This window comes from Nyctibius grandis, chromosome 10 (assembly GCF_013368605.1).
Source record: "Nyctibius grandis isolate bNycGra1 chromosome 10, bNycGra1.pri, whole genome shotgun sequence".
In the NCBI taxonomy this organism is placed as follows: Eukaryota; Metazoa; Chordata; class Aves; order Nyctibiiformes; family Nyctibiidae; genus Nyctibius; species Nyctibius grandis.
The window spans coordinates 8,419,693-8,437,420 of record NC_090667.1 but is presented as its reverse complement, the minus strand read 5'-3'; the positions used below and the strand labels follow the sequence as shown (position 1 = coordinate 8,437,420).

The 17,728-nt window shown below is 41.9% G+C and overlaps 2 protein-coding genes across 4 annotated transcripts; one reads left to right on the top strand and one right to left on the bottom strand.

The window, feature by feature from the left end:
- Positions 1-60: 60 nt before the first annotated feature.
- THG1L (tRNA-histidine guanylyltransferase 1 like) lies at positions 61-7,019 on the bottom strand. 3 transcript variants are annotated; one of them, XM_068409023.1, is made up of 6 exons: positions 6,829-7,019; positions 6,140-6,316; positions 5,504-5,673; positions 4,702-4,790; positions 3,977-4,084; positions 61-2,651 (listed from the first exon to the last, which is right to left on the bottom strand). In XM_068409023.1, the coding sequence occupies exons 1-6, from the start codon at positions 7,017-7,019 to the stop codon at positions 2,490-2,492; spliced, it is 897 nt and encodes a 298-aa protein (XP_068265124.1). In that variant the 3' UTR covers positions 61-2,489. The 3 variants fall into 3 exon arrangements, with proteins under 3 accessions (XP_068265124.1, XP_068265126.1, XP_068265125.1); XM_068409025.1 differs by lacking the exon at positions 6,829-7,019 and having other exon boundaries at positions 5,504-5,578; positions 6,140-6,299; XM_068409024.1 differs by lacking the exon at positions 6,829-7,019 and having other exon boundaries at positions 5,504-5,669; positions 6,140-6,209.
- Positions 7,018-16,234, top strand: SOX30 (SRY-box transcription factor 30). The gene is made up of 6 exons (XM_068409261.1): positions 7,018-8,032; positions 9,278-9,517; positions 10,869-11,048; positions 13,012-13,103; positions 13,422-13,840; positions 15,862-16,234. The coding sequence occupies exons 1-6, from the start codon at positions 7,018-7,020 to the stop codon at positions 16,232-16,234; spliced, it is 2,319 nt and encodes a 772-aa protein (XP_068265362.1).
- Positions 16,235-17,728: the final 1,494 nt, after the last annotated feature.

Here is a 17,728-nt window from a genome sequence, read left to right as displayed (position 1 = left end):
GGACCTCGCTCCACCTGCCCCGAGCCCCAGGCAATGAAATGGCACCTGGACAAAAGGTGGTTGCGGTATAATTTGCATTTTAATCCGTAAAAGGCTATACAGTGCAGAAACATTCCTCTGAAAAAAAGCCAAGGCAACGTGTGTTAATGCTGCAGAGTGGTTTTACTGTAATGGATTCCACCACCCACCATCAATCTTTCATAACTGGTTCCTGTAAGTTTAATGCTTCCTGTTACGGCAATACAGCATCAGCCAGGGGCTGAGGACCAACTTCAGAGGGAACATCTATTTTTTCACTGGGTCACAGTACGGGACTTACGCTGCTATAGAAATACCTGTAAGCACAGGCGTAGGAGACAGGTTGAGCTGTGTGTGCCACTAATGCCAGTCTACTTGAACCTTGGGAAGATTTATTTTCCCCTGCAGCTACAAAGTCATACATATGACTTTATGCATGAAGATACCACAGGGAGTTTCTTTCTCTAGCATTTATATTAATACTAATTAAAGGCCGTGGCTGTACAGACAATCCACAGCTTGGTTCCAAAGTCTGCATCCATATGTAAACAGGTATGTTTACTTATTACGTATTATTGTAAGGATGAGTTAATTAGAAAACGCTCTGAGGATAAGGCCTAATACAGACACATTTTTTATACACACACACAATGTACATACATTCTACAAGGTATCTATTTAGGTATCAGGTAGTCATAATATATATAATAAAAAACCTACATAATACTTTCCAAGCATGAATCAGGATTGCCAAAATTTTTTTTCATCTTTACTCAAACTGCAAAACCCAAATGTTACCACCTCTGGAACAGTTGCTTTATATGTAATGTCCAAAGTCAGGCAGCAGACAGTAACATATGGCATATCAAAGTAAAGTAAATTACATTTGTGTTACAAGACAAAAAAAACCAGACAGACAGATAGGAAGTTCTTAGCGGTAAATTACTGGTGCAATGATTCATTCAGAAGCATCATCTCACAGTCCCTCACATCCTCTTCCTGGGAATTATACAGCTCATTCTACAAACTAAAAATGATACGCATTCTCTCACTGCATGTACTGAACTGCTCGCTATTAGCACACAGCAGCAGAGGGGAAGCCCTGTGCTACTAGAAGCGCATAGAGTAGGCCGCTATGAGACTTCATAGGAAACTCAGTACTGACCTTCTTCAGTCACATTTGGTCCTTTCTTTCCATTTTTATGGCCAGTTCTAACTGCTGACTATCTCTCCTTTAGCAAGAACTTGCTGTTCTAGCACCATGTTTTTGAAACCAGTATGGTTAAAAGCAGTAACAATATCCTTATAAATACCTATTATATCATTATAGTTGTATTTCTATACTGAAATAGGTTATTTCCCCTCAAATTCCAGTTACACTGGGACAAGACCCTTTATATTAGCAGAAGTATTTCTGCTCTGAGAGGTTGTATGATTTAACTGTTTTGACAAGGGGTCTTAACTGACAGTTAAACCAGAACAAAACTGTGCATAGACCAGGCAACACATGACCGCCCCTTCCCTCTAACATGTACTGTCAGGGCTGCCTCCATCTGTGTCATCCCCAGGAAAATCACAGAACAGCAATACAAGTTCTTGTTAGCACCCTCTTTGCAGGCACCAAGGATGTTCCCCTGTGTTGGTACCTGTCACTCTACTGCACAGGAGATAGATGACTTCCCAGGCCACGGAAGATGAGAGCACAATGTCTACCCACGTCCTAACAGAATTTGAGTCTGTACAGTATCTTTATTACTAACTTCCCTGTTTGGAACTTTCACCAATTACTACCAAAAGTCCCAGGAATGAGAAAGGCCAAGTAATAAACACAGCAGGGAAGAAATTACTATTTTTTTTTATTTTTAAAAAGTATAAAAATTCCTGTACATTTAACAAAAGCTTTTAAAATCAATCATAGGAAACTGCTGGGCTACTCCGTTTCCTTTCTGTAAGAATCAGAGACATCAGGCAGTTGAACAGTTTGTCACTGATCTGACTGAACACGCTGGCCTTGAAATCTAATACTAAATGCCAATTGAAGTATTCTGGTCCATCTCAGTTGAAACAAAAATGAAAAGAATTATTTTCTCCTCTGCTTTTAACAGTTCAAATATGCAAGCTTTTCTATAGTTCCGCAGTTCAGTAAAATACCTCATGGTTTAACTGCTATAGAAATGCATGACATTTCCATGCACTTTTTCTACAAATATGCACGTACAAGGAAGGAGCATCTTAATTTATGATGAGTTCTTCACATTCAAAATACAGTATGATTGTACGTTTTCCATATGGGCATATCCTTATACGTCAGACAACATACCACTTTTTTTCAGGCAACAATGGTGCTAAAACCAATGCAGTTGTTGAAGAGGGTTACAGGTTAAACTCTGCCAGCCACCATTCACACTCCTCACTTGCCAACAACCCAAGCAGAGCAAAACGTAAACTACCAGTTATACTCATCAGAGACATCAACCATCCTCAGCCAGAATCTCAGGATATTCCTCCCAGAACTGGTCCCCAATAATGTCACAGTGCAGTGGAACAACTTTAGTCCTAGTCCGGGTCACTTCAACTTCCTTTTCTTTTGCTTCCTTTGGCAGTTTTATTTTCTTAGTCATGACTTCATTTGTCTGAAAATACAGTTGACACATTATCAGACATACAAGACTCCAGAGGGGATTCACAAATGGGCAAGAAACAAAGCTACAACAAAAGCAACTATCAACCCTACAGCATACCACAGAATCTGAACACTGCATCTTTTGAAAGAGAGTCTATTCTCAATTCAAAGACATGAGCAGTCAAAAGTGCATGTCATCATCACGTGGCTTAAAGAAATTACCTGCAATTCACATAACTGATTGCAAGTATTCTTGAATGAAGTACAATATTTAATTTGGAGCTATATAAAGCAAATGGGAAACCTGGCAAATGTCTGCAAGTACCAAGAAAAAATATGCATAAGGAACAAGTGGAATATATTTCCAGGTGGGGGCCTCCATCTGTTCTAATTAGTTCAAATGAAGTAATAGAAATTGCTGGCCAAAATTTAAATAAAAAAGAAAAGAAAGGATTATAATTTTTTTTATGTATAGAAGTCAAACGGCTGAGCAAGTTATGGAGAACTCTTAACATAGACAGATGGGGTCCTGATCACACGAAACATACGTATTTCTAGTTAAGACCTCCTAGTACAGAAGGACACTAAAGCCATAAACATTTATGATTTTCTGGGGTCTCATCTCATACAAAACACAGGACAGGAATTTCTTACACTAATTCTGGATCAATGATGTAATCCTAGAATGCTGAACATTTCCAAGTTATCATTAAAAGGAATTCCCCATTAAGAGCTGCACTCCTCACTATGCTCCTCTACAGAAGTAGAAAAGGACTAAGCATACCACGGGCTGAGCTCCCTTACTGAGCGAAAGCTCCCAATCCTTTGCAGTGGGAACACTTGGGATCTAATCCTGTGAAGGGCCTGGCACAGGCCCCAGTGATTACCATATCAAACTGACAACAGTCATTAAAGTGTAATTTTTCAGGAAGCAGAATACTTCCTGAATTTTCAAAGCTGGTAACACTAAGAATCCAACTGTATGATTCATTAAACAAGGGAGATTTATCTAGCAAATACATCAGCCTTGTGAAATTCTACATATACATTGTCATCTGTTGATGCACGTTTTATCTCAACGGTCATAATTTGTACCTAAGCCAGACTTCAGAGACTAGTTTTTATACTATGCTCATAGTTACAGATATCTCAAAAACATCTCCAAAACAATTAGTCATCTTACACATCATTACATGGCAAATATGGTTAGTTTTAAAATATATTTATACATAGATATACATTTGGGATACATCTGGTCATCTTTGTGTAGCTTGTCTGCCACAGTGTACCTATTAAAAACATAAACATGAAGCAAGTGGTAATATAGCTTTTTACCTTCTGCCATATTAAGACAGTTCCTTTTCTATACATCAAAGGTTCGTTGTTGTAGTTGATGTTGAATTCAGAAAATAAAATTTCATTCTTATCTCCAGCCAAAGTTCCCTGAGAGGAAATTAAAAGTACTCTTACAGAAAACAAACAAACAAACTGAATCTCTAGGGTAGAAGACGGGTGAATAAAGGAAGTAAAACTGACATTTATACAGGTTTTTCACCTTTAAATTACAAGGTTTAATTACCTCTCCCAACAGAGGAATTATTTCCAACTGCCAAATGAGGATATTAAAACAGAGAGGTTTTTTATAACATTTTCAAGACAAATAGAAGAAAGTGAGCAGACTCCAGGAGAAAACAGAAATAATCTGCTGAAGTCTGCACAATGAGACAAAATACTCCAGAAGGGACTGGGAATCAGTAGTACCTGAATCCTGCCATTGTACTTCATGCATATGGATACTGGACATTTATATGACATTTCTAATATTTCTGAACTTGCTAATTAAAAAATTAAAATCCTGCTAATATCTGACCAAAAATACATTCTTTGCTATTCACATTAATATCTGTACAATTCAAGAAGTTGTTGAATCTGCACCCACAAAATTATTACAGTAAGAACAGACAAGCCAGCCAGGGCAGCTGGGTAGGCAAGACACAGCTTTGCAAATCTTATGATTTTCCTTGTAGCTGGAAAGAAACATGACCTCAGGAGACTCTTACCTGGAGTCTCTCCTGTGCTTGCACAGGTGTCAAACCACTTCGCTGTACAAGCATCCAAAACACTGTATTATAAAGGTTATTAATATGGCCTACAGAAAAAAGAGAAAAGAGGATTTAACAAATCTGAGTGACTACTCAGAAAAAACAGCTTTATTTCCAAAGTCGTACCCAAGAAACAGCCAAGAATAAAGGGGAATTAATAATGTCAGTTGCTAGAGATGATACAATCTTTCTGATCCATTTTTAAAGTACTGCATATCATAAGAATGACTAGAAGATAGATTTCATTGTAATTCTGAAAAGGGAAGGCAGAGGGTGAAGAGTGTTTATGTGTAACATAAATTATCTTCATCTTAGCAACAGGGACTAGGTACTAATGAAAGCCTAGAAAGTAAATCCAATGGTCTGTTCTAGCATGGAACATACAGCACTTCTGATTGCTACATGGTGTGAATTTGAACATTCACATCTTTTCATTACAGACTATTACCTTGGCTAAACAAACCTGGAACAGAAAAAATAATAAATTAATTCTATTAATAATTCTAATGTTTCCTATGCTGAACTCACTCCCAGGATGCAATAAATATAGTTGTAGCCTGAAGACTCAGAATTTCAGCCAGTATTTCTGTAGCCATACAAAGCCCAAAACAATTCTAATATTGTTTATTTAAAACTACCACCCTACCTGCTATTTTTTCACTGATACCTACGTATACAAATACACTGGCAATAAAGGCATTTCTACTCAGAGAGGAAAAGAACTCAACTGCACAAATCTCCGTCTTCTAGAAACACTTACAATCTGCTTGTCTCCAGCTGAGGTAGTCCTTTAGATTTTGGTTGCTGGGATACAACACAATTCGTCCATCAAATCCTGGTGGGTACAGAAGCTGCCGGTCCTTAAAGTAATCCTTCCAATAGAAAACGTAACTTGAGGCAAACTGGGAGACCACATGAGTCATGAACTTACTTGCAAACACAAAGCAAAAGGAAAAAGAAAGAAATACATCAATATGATTATGTATCTGTGATTATCTGAGGTATCAGTAGCGATAATTCTGGTGGATAGCAGCATTTCTTAAATAATGGCCCAACAGATCAGCAATGGCAGAGTCTTTTGAAGAACAGGAATTACTGAGATTCAAGTAAAAGGGTTTGGAAAAGGTAACATTTTGTTAGAACGTTTGTTCTAACAATTTTTCTTTCTAATGTTTGTTTTATCTAAACTTTTTTTAAAAAACTCTGCATCACTGAACTTATTTTCCTGAAAGATCACATGCAGAGAGTTCACATAAGGAACCTGAACTAACTGTAGTGTATGCACCCAAACACAACCCCACTCTGAACCTCTGCGTGTAAAGGCAAATCTAAAGAATTACACGTTTAGAGAGAGATGTTAAAAACAAGTTCACTTCAGTATCAAAGCAGCTGTTACCTTGCTCTTCTTTTAAACCATCTACTCTTCTTTTTGAAAACAAAACTATATTCATCACTCTGACCATAAGCAATAGCAATATCCTCCAATTCTTGCATCACTGTCTGGGCACACTTGGTCATCAGCTGAAGAGCACGGTCATCATTTGGCTTTTTGAATTCGTGCTGCTCAGAAAACCTTCAAAGCAAAAATGGTTGAATAAGAATCCCTTAAAGAGGTAACCCATTCATTTTCATCATGTTTGCTTTCTGTGAATATTGATTTTCAGTATCCTGTCAATACTGACGCGTAATTCCCTCAGGGTATGAAAAACAATAACAAAACCCTTCTTTTTATACATGGCCCTTTTTATGGCCCTCGAAGACAAAACACCAGTAGTAATTCCGTGCCCTGGATAGGCCGAGCGAAGGGTTCATAGGGGTTAGGGGGGACAGGAGGATTTGTAGCCCCTGCTCCTGCAGAATTCACACAGGTCGGGCAGGGAACAGCCAAGGCCAACCGCAGGCCCCCGTCAGGATCCCTCCTCTCGGCTCAGCACTCAGCCCGCTCCCCCAGCGCCCTCAGGCCGAGGAAGCTCCCGCCCGCGCCCCGCCGTACCCCAGCCCCCGTCCTCCCGCTCGCTGAGGCGTCGCCATAGCGACCACACCACTATAAGCGCCCCGGCCATTGGCTGCCCGCCTCGCCTTCACCTGTGGAAGTTGCGGCCGTCCAGCCGGACCACTATCCAGCAGTTGGGCAGACACGTGTCGTCCGTCTCGAAGTCCCGCACATACTCGAACTTGCTTTTCGCCATGTAGAGGCGGCGGCGCCCGCGCAGGCAGCCCGCCCACCGCCCGCTCCCCGCAGCGATGGCCGATGCGGCCCGCCAGCACCCCAGCATGGCCAGAGCGGAAGCGGAAGCGGCGGGTGCCCTCCGAGGGCACGGCGGCGAGCCCTTCTGGGCGTCTTGGCGGACCTCTCTATGGTTTCAGCGGGCGCCGGCGGCGGGTGGGCGGAGCGTGGCGAGGGGCGAACGGCCGGGGCTCGAAGCGCGGCGGTTTCCATGGCGGCCGCGCTGCGCGGGCGGGGCGGGCGCAGGGCACAATGCGCGTCCGTTGGCGGGCGGCGGCGGCGGCGTGAGGGCGCGGCGAGCGTTGGGGCAACGAGCGCAGGCGGCGAACGGCCGCGGCGGGATGGAGTGGAGGGACAGGGAGCTCCTGCTCCGGCCCGGGGCTCCCCCGGAGCCGCCCCGGCGCCGCCGCCGCCCCCCGCCGCCCCCTCCGCCCCCTCCGCAGGGGGAGGCCAAGGGCCCTCGCAGGGTGCTGCACATCAAGGTGGAGGAGCCCGAACCGGAGGAGGGAGATCCCCCGGGCTGCCTCAGGGACAGCAGGGAGTCAGGGGGCAAGTACTGGTGCTCCCTGGCTCCGTGGGGGTGTAAAGAGGAGGCCCGCGGCGCCACCAAGAGAGAAAGGGACCATGAAAGGGGCAGCGGTGACAGCCAGAAGGAGGTGAAGGTGCTGGAGAAAAGGGGGAGTGGGAAGGAGCCCTGGGCAGGAGATGCTGTCAAAGTGGAGCCGCCTGACGTGGCCTTTGAGGCCTGCAGGGTGAAGGTGGAAAAGGACGATGCCCTGGCTGGCTCCCTGTGTGAGCCTGCTCATGCCAGCACCGATGACCGCAAGGTGCAGCCGGGTGAGGGGTTTGGGATGCTCCCTGAAGATCAGAAGACCCCAGCTGTGTTTCACCCCTTACCTCCTGGGACCCGCACACAGATCCAGGGCTCTCTGCCGTCAGAGCTGATCCATATGACCCAAGTGCCAGTGAAACCCGTGCCGCTTAAAATGCAGTCCTTACTGGAGCCTTCAGTAAAGATTGAGACTAAAAATGTCCCCTTCACAGTCCTGCCCTCCAATTCAGGTATTATGTTAATAGAGCTTGTAAGGGTTCAGTAAGTGGCCCACAGCTAACAGGTTATCAGGTTGGAGAACACAAGTGGAAAGGTCGTATTAGAGAACCATCCCTTTGGATAGACTGGAGTTTGTACAACTCTCTTCTTCAGCATGAGATATAAACACACAGGAGCACAGAGTTCTCTAGTGGTTTGTTAAAATCAGTGCAGTCTTGTCCACTTGCTCCCTGACTACATTAAACCCCTAATAACAGTGTTCAGAATTGCACTGAGTTGTGATTGCAAGTTTAAGGGCAGGAATCTGCTTGATCTTTAAAGCTATGAAGCTTTCACAAACCTCTCTGAGAAAATTTGGACATGTTAAATGAGGAACATTTTGAAACATCTGGATTAGAAGCTTACTCTTTTTGGAAGATATCTAGGCTTTCAAAATTAATGACTTACAGTGAGGTCTTAAAGACTAGAAGACCTTTCGCCCTTTATTGATAATGTGAAAGAGTTAATTTCTAAGCCTTTTTCAGAGAGGAAATTGATTGCTCAGGAGTCAGTTGTGGGGGGTCTGGGAGTTCATCATGTCACCAGCTCAATTTAAATGCAGTCTGTGTTTACAAAGAGCCAAGGCTGAGTGTCATGTAACAGTCCATTGGTAACACAGGTTCCTCCAGCAAAATGAGTGTCCAAATCTGAGAAAAGAGTGAGAAAGGGAAAAAAAAACCCAACCAGAAACCCAGAAAAGCAACAACCTCATCTGAGAAGCCGGGGACTGCACAAGTGTGGGGCTAAACTACCATACCATCATTAGATCTGATCCCTGCATTGTTAGGGCTTTGGATACTTAGTGCTGGTGGTGATGACAAATTTACAGTGATACGGTCTATGCTATACAATGTTTAGTTTATAAATTCGTAAGTTTATAAATTAATAAGAAAACAATCTAGCCAAATGAAATCCAAAGCAGTGCGTTAGCAATCCTGTATGTTTCTCTCTCTTTTTTTTTTTTACATAATATGTAACAAAAGCCAGGTAAATGATTCCTTATGCAGTGGTTCAGCGAAGGTTAGTGGAGGATACTCCCTTAGCCGTAGTTATTTTTCTAGGAACTGCTCTCCAAATGTGCATTGAGTTTCATGTTTTCCAAAGCTCCAGCGATTCTTTTGACTGTTGCCAAATATCCTCTTGATGTACTATTGAATGTAACCTGTACTGCATATATTGCCTGGAAGATGATCATCTTTCCTCGTTTTGTTGCATAGGTATGGCAGATACTCCATTTAGCAAGGACAAAAGTGGCCGTGTAAAGCGTCCAATGAACGCGTTTATGGTGTGGGCTAGGATTCATCGGCCCGCTCTAGCAAAAGCTAACCCAGCTGCCACTAATACAGACATCAGTGTTCAGCTTGGATTGGAATGGAGCAAACTGACCGAAGAACAGAAGCAGCCCTATTATGATGAAGCTCTGAAAATAAAACAAAGGCACGAAGAGGAATTTCCTGGTAAACATGTATTTATTCACCTGAATGCTTTAGAAGTGCTAGATTTTTTGAAAAAAGGATCTCTTTCATTAGAGCAAGTAATAGAGTTAGAAAAAAATTACAAACATTTCAAGCACACAGTCCTTCTGTCAGTTTTCTAGTGCCTGAGAGCATATTAATTTTTTAAAGCCTCCAAAATGATGTTTCATCCTTCATAGCCTCTAACGTTTTTTATGGTCTTAGACCTCCACAGCTACAGCAGCTTTTCTGAATGCCTTAGTAGTCTAACAGCCAGATACTGAGTTTATTGTGAACATGGCCCACTGCCATTTTACATGCTCCAGAAAGAGCTGCCCAGGTGGCCTGTGGTGACACATGCACCTGTTCCTTAAAAGCAGGAAAGGGAAATGCCATGGGAAGCACAAACAGCATTGTGTTCTGTGGGATTCTTCAACATGTGGACTTGGGATTCCCAAATAACGGTGTGGAAGATGTTGTTTCGCAGCCTTTTGTCAAAAGGGTTAAAAATTTGTACCTTTGACAAATTCATTTCTCCATAACACTGCGGTTCAGTAAAACAGAGCATAAGTACTTTGAATACTTTTTTTAAAAGCTGTTGAGATACCAGGTGTCGTGATCCTTTCTCTCTCTTGTCATAATCCTGCTAGTTCATGATTATGGCTAATCCTGGTAGACAAGATCTGACTAATCTGTCGTAAGCAAGCAAAAGATAAGAGCAGCACTCTCCCTCCCTCTCTCCTTGCACCCTTTAAAGGGCTTCTTTAAAGTAGCGTTAAGAGTGAGCCTGTGTGAGAAACTGAGCTGCTCAGTGTAAATTCATAATATATTTATATATCTGTTAGTGTTTGGTTAATGTTGTCAGTCAAAGACAAACATACTGCTCCAAAATCTATCCAGGATTCCTCGTGGGTCATATTTTCCATTGTCTCTTGTAACTTGTAGGTATATGTGAGACTTAAAGGGGTTAAGAGACAATCAGGAAAGATCCACATTTTGAACAGTCATGGTTTTCTTCCACACTGAAAGCCCGTAGTGCAGTGTCATGTTCTCCTTAACATGGTTTCCTCAGCTATGCCATATCACTACCCACTGTTCTGTATTTCTTTGTCTCACAAACAGTTATGATTTAGTAACATAAAAACAATGCCCAAATATGTCTATTTTATTTCCACCTCTGATAAATGCCCCATTTGCTAGCTCACTGAAACAAAAGGAGTTTTGCCATTGACTATAGGAGCAGGTTTTAGACTCATTTTTTTAAATACTTCAGAATTACAGATATCATAGCTTTACATAATGAATAAGACCATCCCAAAAATTGGATGTCTGCATCTTTTTTCATCTCTGACAGGTTGGATTTATCAACCACGACAAGGCAAAAAGAAGCGTTTTCCACTGCCTGTCTCTGATGTATTTTCCAGCACTTCTGAGAGTATCATCACTACAAATCCAGCTGGCATTTGTCCCCTCCAGTCACCTGCTTACTCTGTTGTCATCCCCAATGTTAGGAACGGTATTGGACATCCAGTCTGTGAGTTTTCACTAGTGAATGATTTTAAAAATTTGGAATTTACCTATTGCAGTAAAAGTTATACATACAGTAGTGTAGATATAGTTAAAACAATTTCTCAGTCTTTCTTGACACCACTGTTTCTAACAGTCCTCCTCTGCACTGCTCCTCTGCCTCCTAGTCTCTACCTACTGTTTCCTCAGCCTCTTAAATTCTTCTGCTTTCTTCATTGCCCACAAATCCCTGCTATTGCCTTTGTAGCTCCTGGTTCCCTCCTCCTACCTCTTGGTCTTTTTGGACCTCTGTTACTCAACATGTGCTTTCTGTTGAGCCACAGCTGTTTCTTTTTCTTGTTCTGTCTCCACACATATCTTACCTCACCGGATCTAACAGCATTAGTTCTCAGCCCCCCTCTACTAAGCCTGAAAAAGCTCGTTAGCTTAGTCCATGGCACCTCCACTCTGATGTTAGTTTTCCTTGGTAGTGAGGGCACCATTGCTCTAGAGCAAATGCTCAGCAACTTAGACTGCTCACAAGAGACAGCAGACAGAATTGTCAACAAGGTTATCAGAAGGGAAGTTAGTAGGGTGTTAGTAAGTGTGTGCTGCAATATTAAAATAGTCACTAAATGTGAAAAAGAAATTTTTTATTTGCATGTTTTCCATGAATGGTTACTTAGGTACCTATGCATAACTGGAATAGTTCTATATGTAGTTGTTCTGAACTGGCACATGCCCACTGTTTGAGCATACATAGCTCTGCTTTTATACAAACAAAAATATAGTTACAGAAGGAATGCATTAAAAAGTTGCATCTAATCTGGAAGGATCCTCCTTTTCATAGGAAGTCAATATGGGCAGTGAAATAGGTTGTAGCATGAGAGCCCACAGGCAACTATCATAGTTGACCTGCATATTTTGTGTTGAAAGAGCTCTGTCAGTGCACGGGTAGTGGATGTCAACAACAAATAGCTTAGATCCAGGCAATGGCATTTTTCTCTTTAAGCACACTGACAAGGGCTGCTCTCTTTCTAATGAGGCAGGAAAATTAAGTGCCTGGTTATGCTGTGTGGTAATATTCAGAGATGTAAAAGAGAGCACTCAGCTTTGTTCTGATGAAGTTCAAGTTAGTGATGTGATCCTTTCTCAAATCCTTCTGTAAATTTGACTGAATAACGTATTTTTTGTTTTCTTACCCTAGCATATTTTATGATGTTATGTTGTCCTCAGATGCTACTATGTTTCATTCCAGAGTTTACTATCCTATTGTGGTTGAAATGATTCTTAAATACAAACTGTAAAAATCTAGACGCATTTAAGTCCTGTTGACTCAGAATTTAAACTCTTAGACTAGGTAGTGGGGTTTGAAAATACTTATGCAATCTGTTTTGAAATCTTTCTGTATAAAGGCAGCCCTGTTGACATGATGTGTGATTTGAAAGTGTACATTGAAGTGTATGTTCTGCAAAATGTTTCAAAGTGAAATTGGCTGGTGTGTACATTCATTGGTGAAACAAATAAGAAAACATATTGAAGAGTAGGGTGTTTTAACCGTTGCTTCTGCTCCTCACTGCTGCTTTGGCACCACACAGATTTGTTAAGAGTTTGGCTTACTCCAACTCAGCTAGTAGACTTGGGAGGTCTTCTGAGATTCAGGCACGAAATACACACTCCATCCCTGTTCTGTGGCCATATTAGGACACGACACAGTCCTCACCAGCCTCACAGCCTCAACACTGACTAGCCAATTCTTTCTTCTTTCACCCTTGTGTTTCTGTAGAAGGAAGCTTGAATACATGGGCTCCAAATCCATCTGTCAGAACACATGTAGGCCAAGTGGTGTATGACTGTGAGTTGCAGGGAAGTAATGCTAGAAGGTGTTTTTGGGGAAATGGTTCTGGCTCTGACTGTGGTTTGCTATGCTGCTGTTTATGAAATCTCTTCCTCTATTCATGTCTGATAAATAACTGTTCTGTTTCCTAAAGGTGAGCCTCCTTCTGCCATCCGTCTGACGGCTTCTTCCATTCAACGTGCTGGGCCAATTACTCTTTTCCAGACTAGTGCAAACACCGCAGCAGTGGCTGTTCCAGCTCCAGCCCTGCCCCTGGGCCCTGTAATTCCACCACAGCACTTTGCTGAACCTCCTGGTCCAATTACTCTTTTCCAGACTACTGGTGCAAGCACCACAGCAGTGGCTGTTCCAGCTCCAGCCCTGCCCGTGGGCCCTGTAATTTTACCACAGCACTTTGCTGAACCTCCTGGTCCAATTACTCTTTTCCAGACTACTGGTGCAAGCACCACAGCAGTGGCTGTTCCAGCTCCAGCCCTGCCCCTGGGCCCTGTAATTTCACCACAACACTTTGCTGAACCTCCTGGTCCAATTACTCTTTTCCAGACCAGTGCAAACACCGCAGCAGTGGCTGTTCCAGCTCCAGCCCTGCCCCTGCGTCCTGTAATTTCACTACAGCACTTTGCTGAACCTGCTCAGACAGAAGCTCTTGATATATCAACTGGGCTCAGTTGCTCTCTGAAGGCACCTATACCAGTTTTCATTGAGAGCTTCAGCAGAAACCCAAGTAACATAATCACCACTAATAGCAGATTTTCTGTCTCTAATAGTGAGCCCTTAAGGGAGTACCCAGGGTTTTCTGTTTTTCCTAGAGGCATACCTCTTCCCCAGCCTATCCCTTTTCTTCACTCAAATCTCTACGAGCCTCCTCCCATTGGTCAGCCAGTCCGTCTGTTTGGAGCAACTCCCCAGTTATCACTACATGACCCTTACTTTGTACCTGGACCTCGCTATTTCCCCTCAAGGTAATGAAACCCTTCATTTCAATACCAGTAAGAACAAATGCTAAAAGGCAGAGAGTCTTTTGACTTACAGAAAGCAGATGGAGCACTCAGAAGGAAAGGTGCTCTTACCTTCCTGTAGCTCCTGTGTGGTGGGACCTGCTGGCCTGAGGCTGCTCATAATATATGCCCAGTTATTGAAAGCTCCATAGTACTACTGCAGTAATTGGCACTCAAGCTCACAGTAAATAGAAGTATCTTCTCTCCACTTCTTGTACTTAAGTGCACTTGATTTCTACAGAAAAGCATTAGGTAGAGATAGAGTAAATATATTTTGAAAATTATTGGATGGAATTAAAGTAAGTGTGTGAGATATCTCCTGGGTACTACGATTGCAGCTGTCATAACTACCAGTATTTCTGAAATCCAGCCTGGTGGGTAATGTCTTCAGAATTCTTATGTAAGTAGTAACTCGTAGTTTTGCTCTCACAGTCTCTGGGTAGTCAATCAGAAAAGATCACCTAATCAAAGAACTTACAAAGAATTTACATGGACATTTCCTAAGCTAAGCATGCACAGAAAGGACCAGTGCCCTCCCAGCAGCAGAGGTGCTGCTCAGATGCAAGAAGTCTGATGGCCTACTGATGTGCTCTCATTTCACAAACCCATGGATATGCTTATTCTTTGTAAGGCATCAATTTTCTTTCAGGACCGTGCAAAATTAAACATAACAAATTATTATCACTATTAGACTTAAATTCTGCCAGTTTATACACTGCTCATTCCTACTAATAGCAACAACCAGTATGCTCCTACAGCAATAAGACTACCTGGTTACAAATTAGGGTTGACGATGACCCATCAAACTCGAAAGAACTTAACGAGCTGATAACTGCAATACAAGATATTTCTGGGTTTGAGGTCCTTTAAAGAAACACAGGGCATATATTCCCAAAATTGCTAAAGACAAACTTTGCTTGGCCCATGATCTCAGAAATTAGACAGTTTTGTGAGGCCTCTGAGGGAGAGGAGTGTTCTTGTACCATAGAAGACTGTTCGGAGTTAACACATTAATGGGCTTCTGAAGGCTGCCAGCTTTGCTAATGCCAGGATCTTTCTAATACAATGATTTATAAATTCACATTCCTATAAATTAATGTCTTGCATAGCAGAATCCTAATTTCCGAGTAGCATTGACAGTGCAAAGGCATGTATGCAGATTTATGCACTAAAAATTTAAATGTTAGATTGGAAAGATGAATAGTCCCCTTGAAACCTCAACAGACATTGTATCAATGTCTTTATAATGTCTGCACTGTAGATCTCTATTCACATACTTATTTTTTTTTAACAATGTAGTGAATTTCTGTAACACTGTGTAAATTACAACACGCGTGTCATTCTGGATCAGAATAAAAATTCAGACCTCTGACACCAGAGGAATACAGTTACATTTGACACAGTAACTTCCTGCAATCTACTATGTGGTTGCTTTTTAAAAATTTATCACGGTACATTCGTTAAATAGCAATATTGACAACCGCATATTGGGCACAAGGATTCTCTCTCAGGCCTCCTGTTTAATAACAACGTAACGATTCAAGAGTTCACTCAAAGAATCAATAAGAGCGTTTTACCCCAGCTCTGTCACAAATTTTGGCATACAGAAATAGCACAAACTGACTTTTGATGCTTTGTTTTACTCTTCTGAGTATGCCGGTTAACATACTGCAGGCTTATCAGATGCTGGTTTATCTGTATTATTTCATTGATAAATACAATGGGGTTTGTATTTGTTTTCAAGGCAATGTCATATGTGTATCTAGCATGAAGAGGTGCATATGCACAGATATGGAATCTGTGCACAACTTGTTATGGCCCCAGTGTTTAAATTAGGCATGGTTTTAAAGTACACACATTTTGAATATTTCAACAGGATAAGCTGACTAGCATAGAACAGGAGTGTCATTCCGTTTTTCATAGCTGAATGGAAGTCCAGGCAATCTGCATTTCTGAAAGCCAACTTTCAATCTCTCTCATTGCAGCACATTCCCGTTCAGCCAACCTCCATTTGGCTGTGGGAATTTCTCCAGCTCAGTGCGTGAATGCCTTGGCTTTTACGAAGACAGGTACCCAAGACAGGAAGTGACGTTTTCAGCTTTGCATGGAGACTATCCTTTCAAGGAATACCCAGCAGAAAGTATACGTGAGGACCACCGCAGCTGTGAGATCCTTGAAGTAGTGTCCTGTCACGACAGTGGCAACGAGGAGCGGTATTTAAGCCCCCTACCACAGCTGGATGTTGGATCTTTGGAGGAGGTTTTGTCAGCCACCCCATCTACTCCCTCCAACATCCAACTAATCAATGTAACTGACATTGATGATGAGGGGGAAGTAAAGTTGTTGCGACAATTGTAATTTTTTAAAAAAAATTATAATCCAGAGAAATATTATAGAATGGGAATTAAATGTTTTCCTCAACACTGTCTTTTCAGTCAGTGTTCAATGTGTTCAATGGAAAACCCATGTAGCTTGAAGCTGTACAGGTCATTTTGAAGAGTCTGATGACCTGTTTATATTTTGAGAGGTCACATACAGATCCGGGAAGGTCAAAAACCTCTGGAGTTTCACCTGCTTTATCAGGGCATTGCTTGGGCTCTGGCTCAGGAAAGCACTTGCACAGGAATTCAGCTCTAAGCATGTGACAATGTGCTTTCCTGAGTAGAGGTGTGTTTAAGCACATCCTTTTAATGCCAAAATAAGCATTTTGATTGTATTTGCCATAATTTTGTAGGTATTACTTTAGCAGTTTGAGCAAGTTCAATATTTCTGGTTTATGACTGTAATGTAATTCTTGCTGCAATAAAATACTATAAGGCCTGGAGAGTGAAGTCAAGAATGATTCTGCTTTGTATTTTTCCTTTGATGAGACAGTTTTAAGCTTTATTTGGTTAATTTTTAACTGTATTCTGTATTTGTGGTACAACCGCTATATAACGCGCTGAAAATTTACACCAGTTTCAGTAATACCTTGGTCTGCAACCAGTTCCATTAATGAAAATGGGATTGTCCAGAAGATATGGTGAGTCATGGTAGCACCCAGAGAGAGGAAAACGGATGGGATCTGGCCCTGTGACTTACACTAGTGGGCTGTGACTCGATCCCTGAGCGTAGTTAGCACTGTAAAGAATTCTCCAGACAATACCAAGTTCTCTGAAGAATATCAAAGGCTTTTAACAGGGAGAGTATGTGTGCTGAACTCAGAGAGTAATGACATTCAAAATTTTTTGGCCAAAATTTGTAATTTATGTTACTAACTTCTTTTTTCTCCCCTGTTTTGTGGAATAGAGGGTCATTTTCTTCTGGGAATCCTGTTGTTTTGCTGTTATTGTATTTTAATAAACTCACCTGAACAAGGTATCCCTGGTGCTCCATTTTAAGCCACGGACATTGAACTGAGTGGGGACAGGTAAATCGTAATTCATGTAACACACAGACTTACTGTGCAGCTAAGATGCACGTGCCTAGAATGATGAGCGGAAGTAACTTTTTCAGACAATTTGGGCTGCTAATACTAGTGTGTATGTGTGTGTATTTATATTTATAATTACATAAATCCAGCTACCAGAAAAATATGGGAAGAGCTGAAAGCCATGGATGGAGAAGTCCATCCATGCTGGGCTGCCAGAGGATGCTAAGGAATGATTCAGGGGAAGCTGGTTGACCATCTCATATAGCATAGCCTGTATTTTATGGGTTATCACACTGGATCTGTTGGACCCTGAGTGTCCTGTCAAACCTGAGGCTTAGGCCCCCTATTGTCATTGAAACAACCTTATTGATAAAGACAGGTACGAATGAAATTTCCATATGCCTCAAAAGTTAGTCCTAAATCAGGATGGAGTAGATATA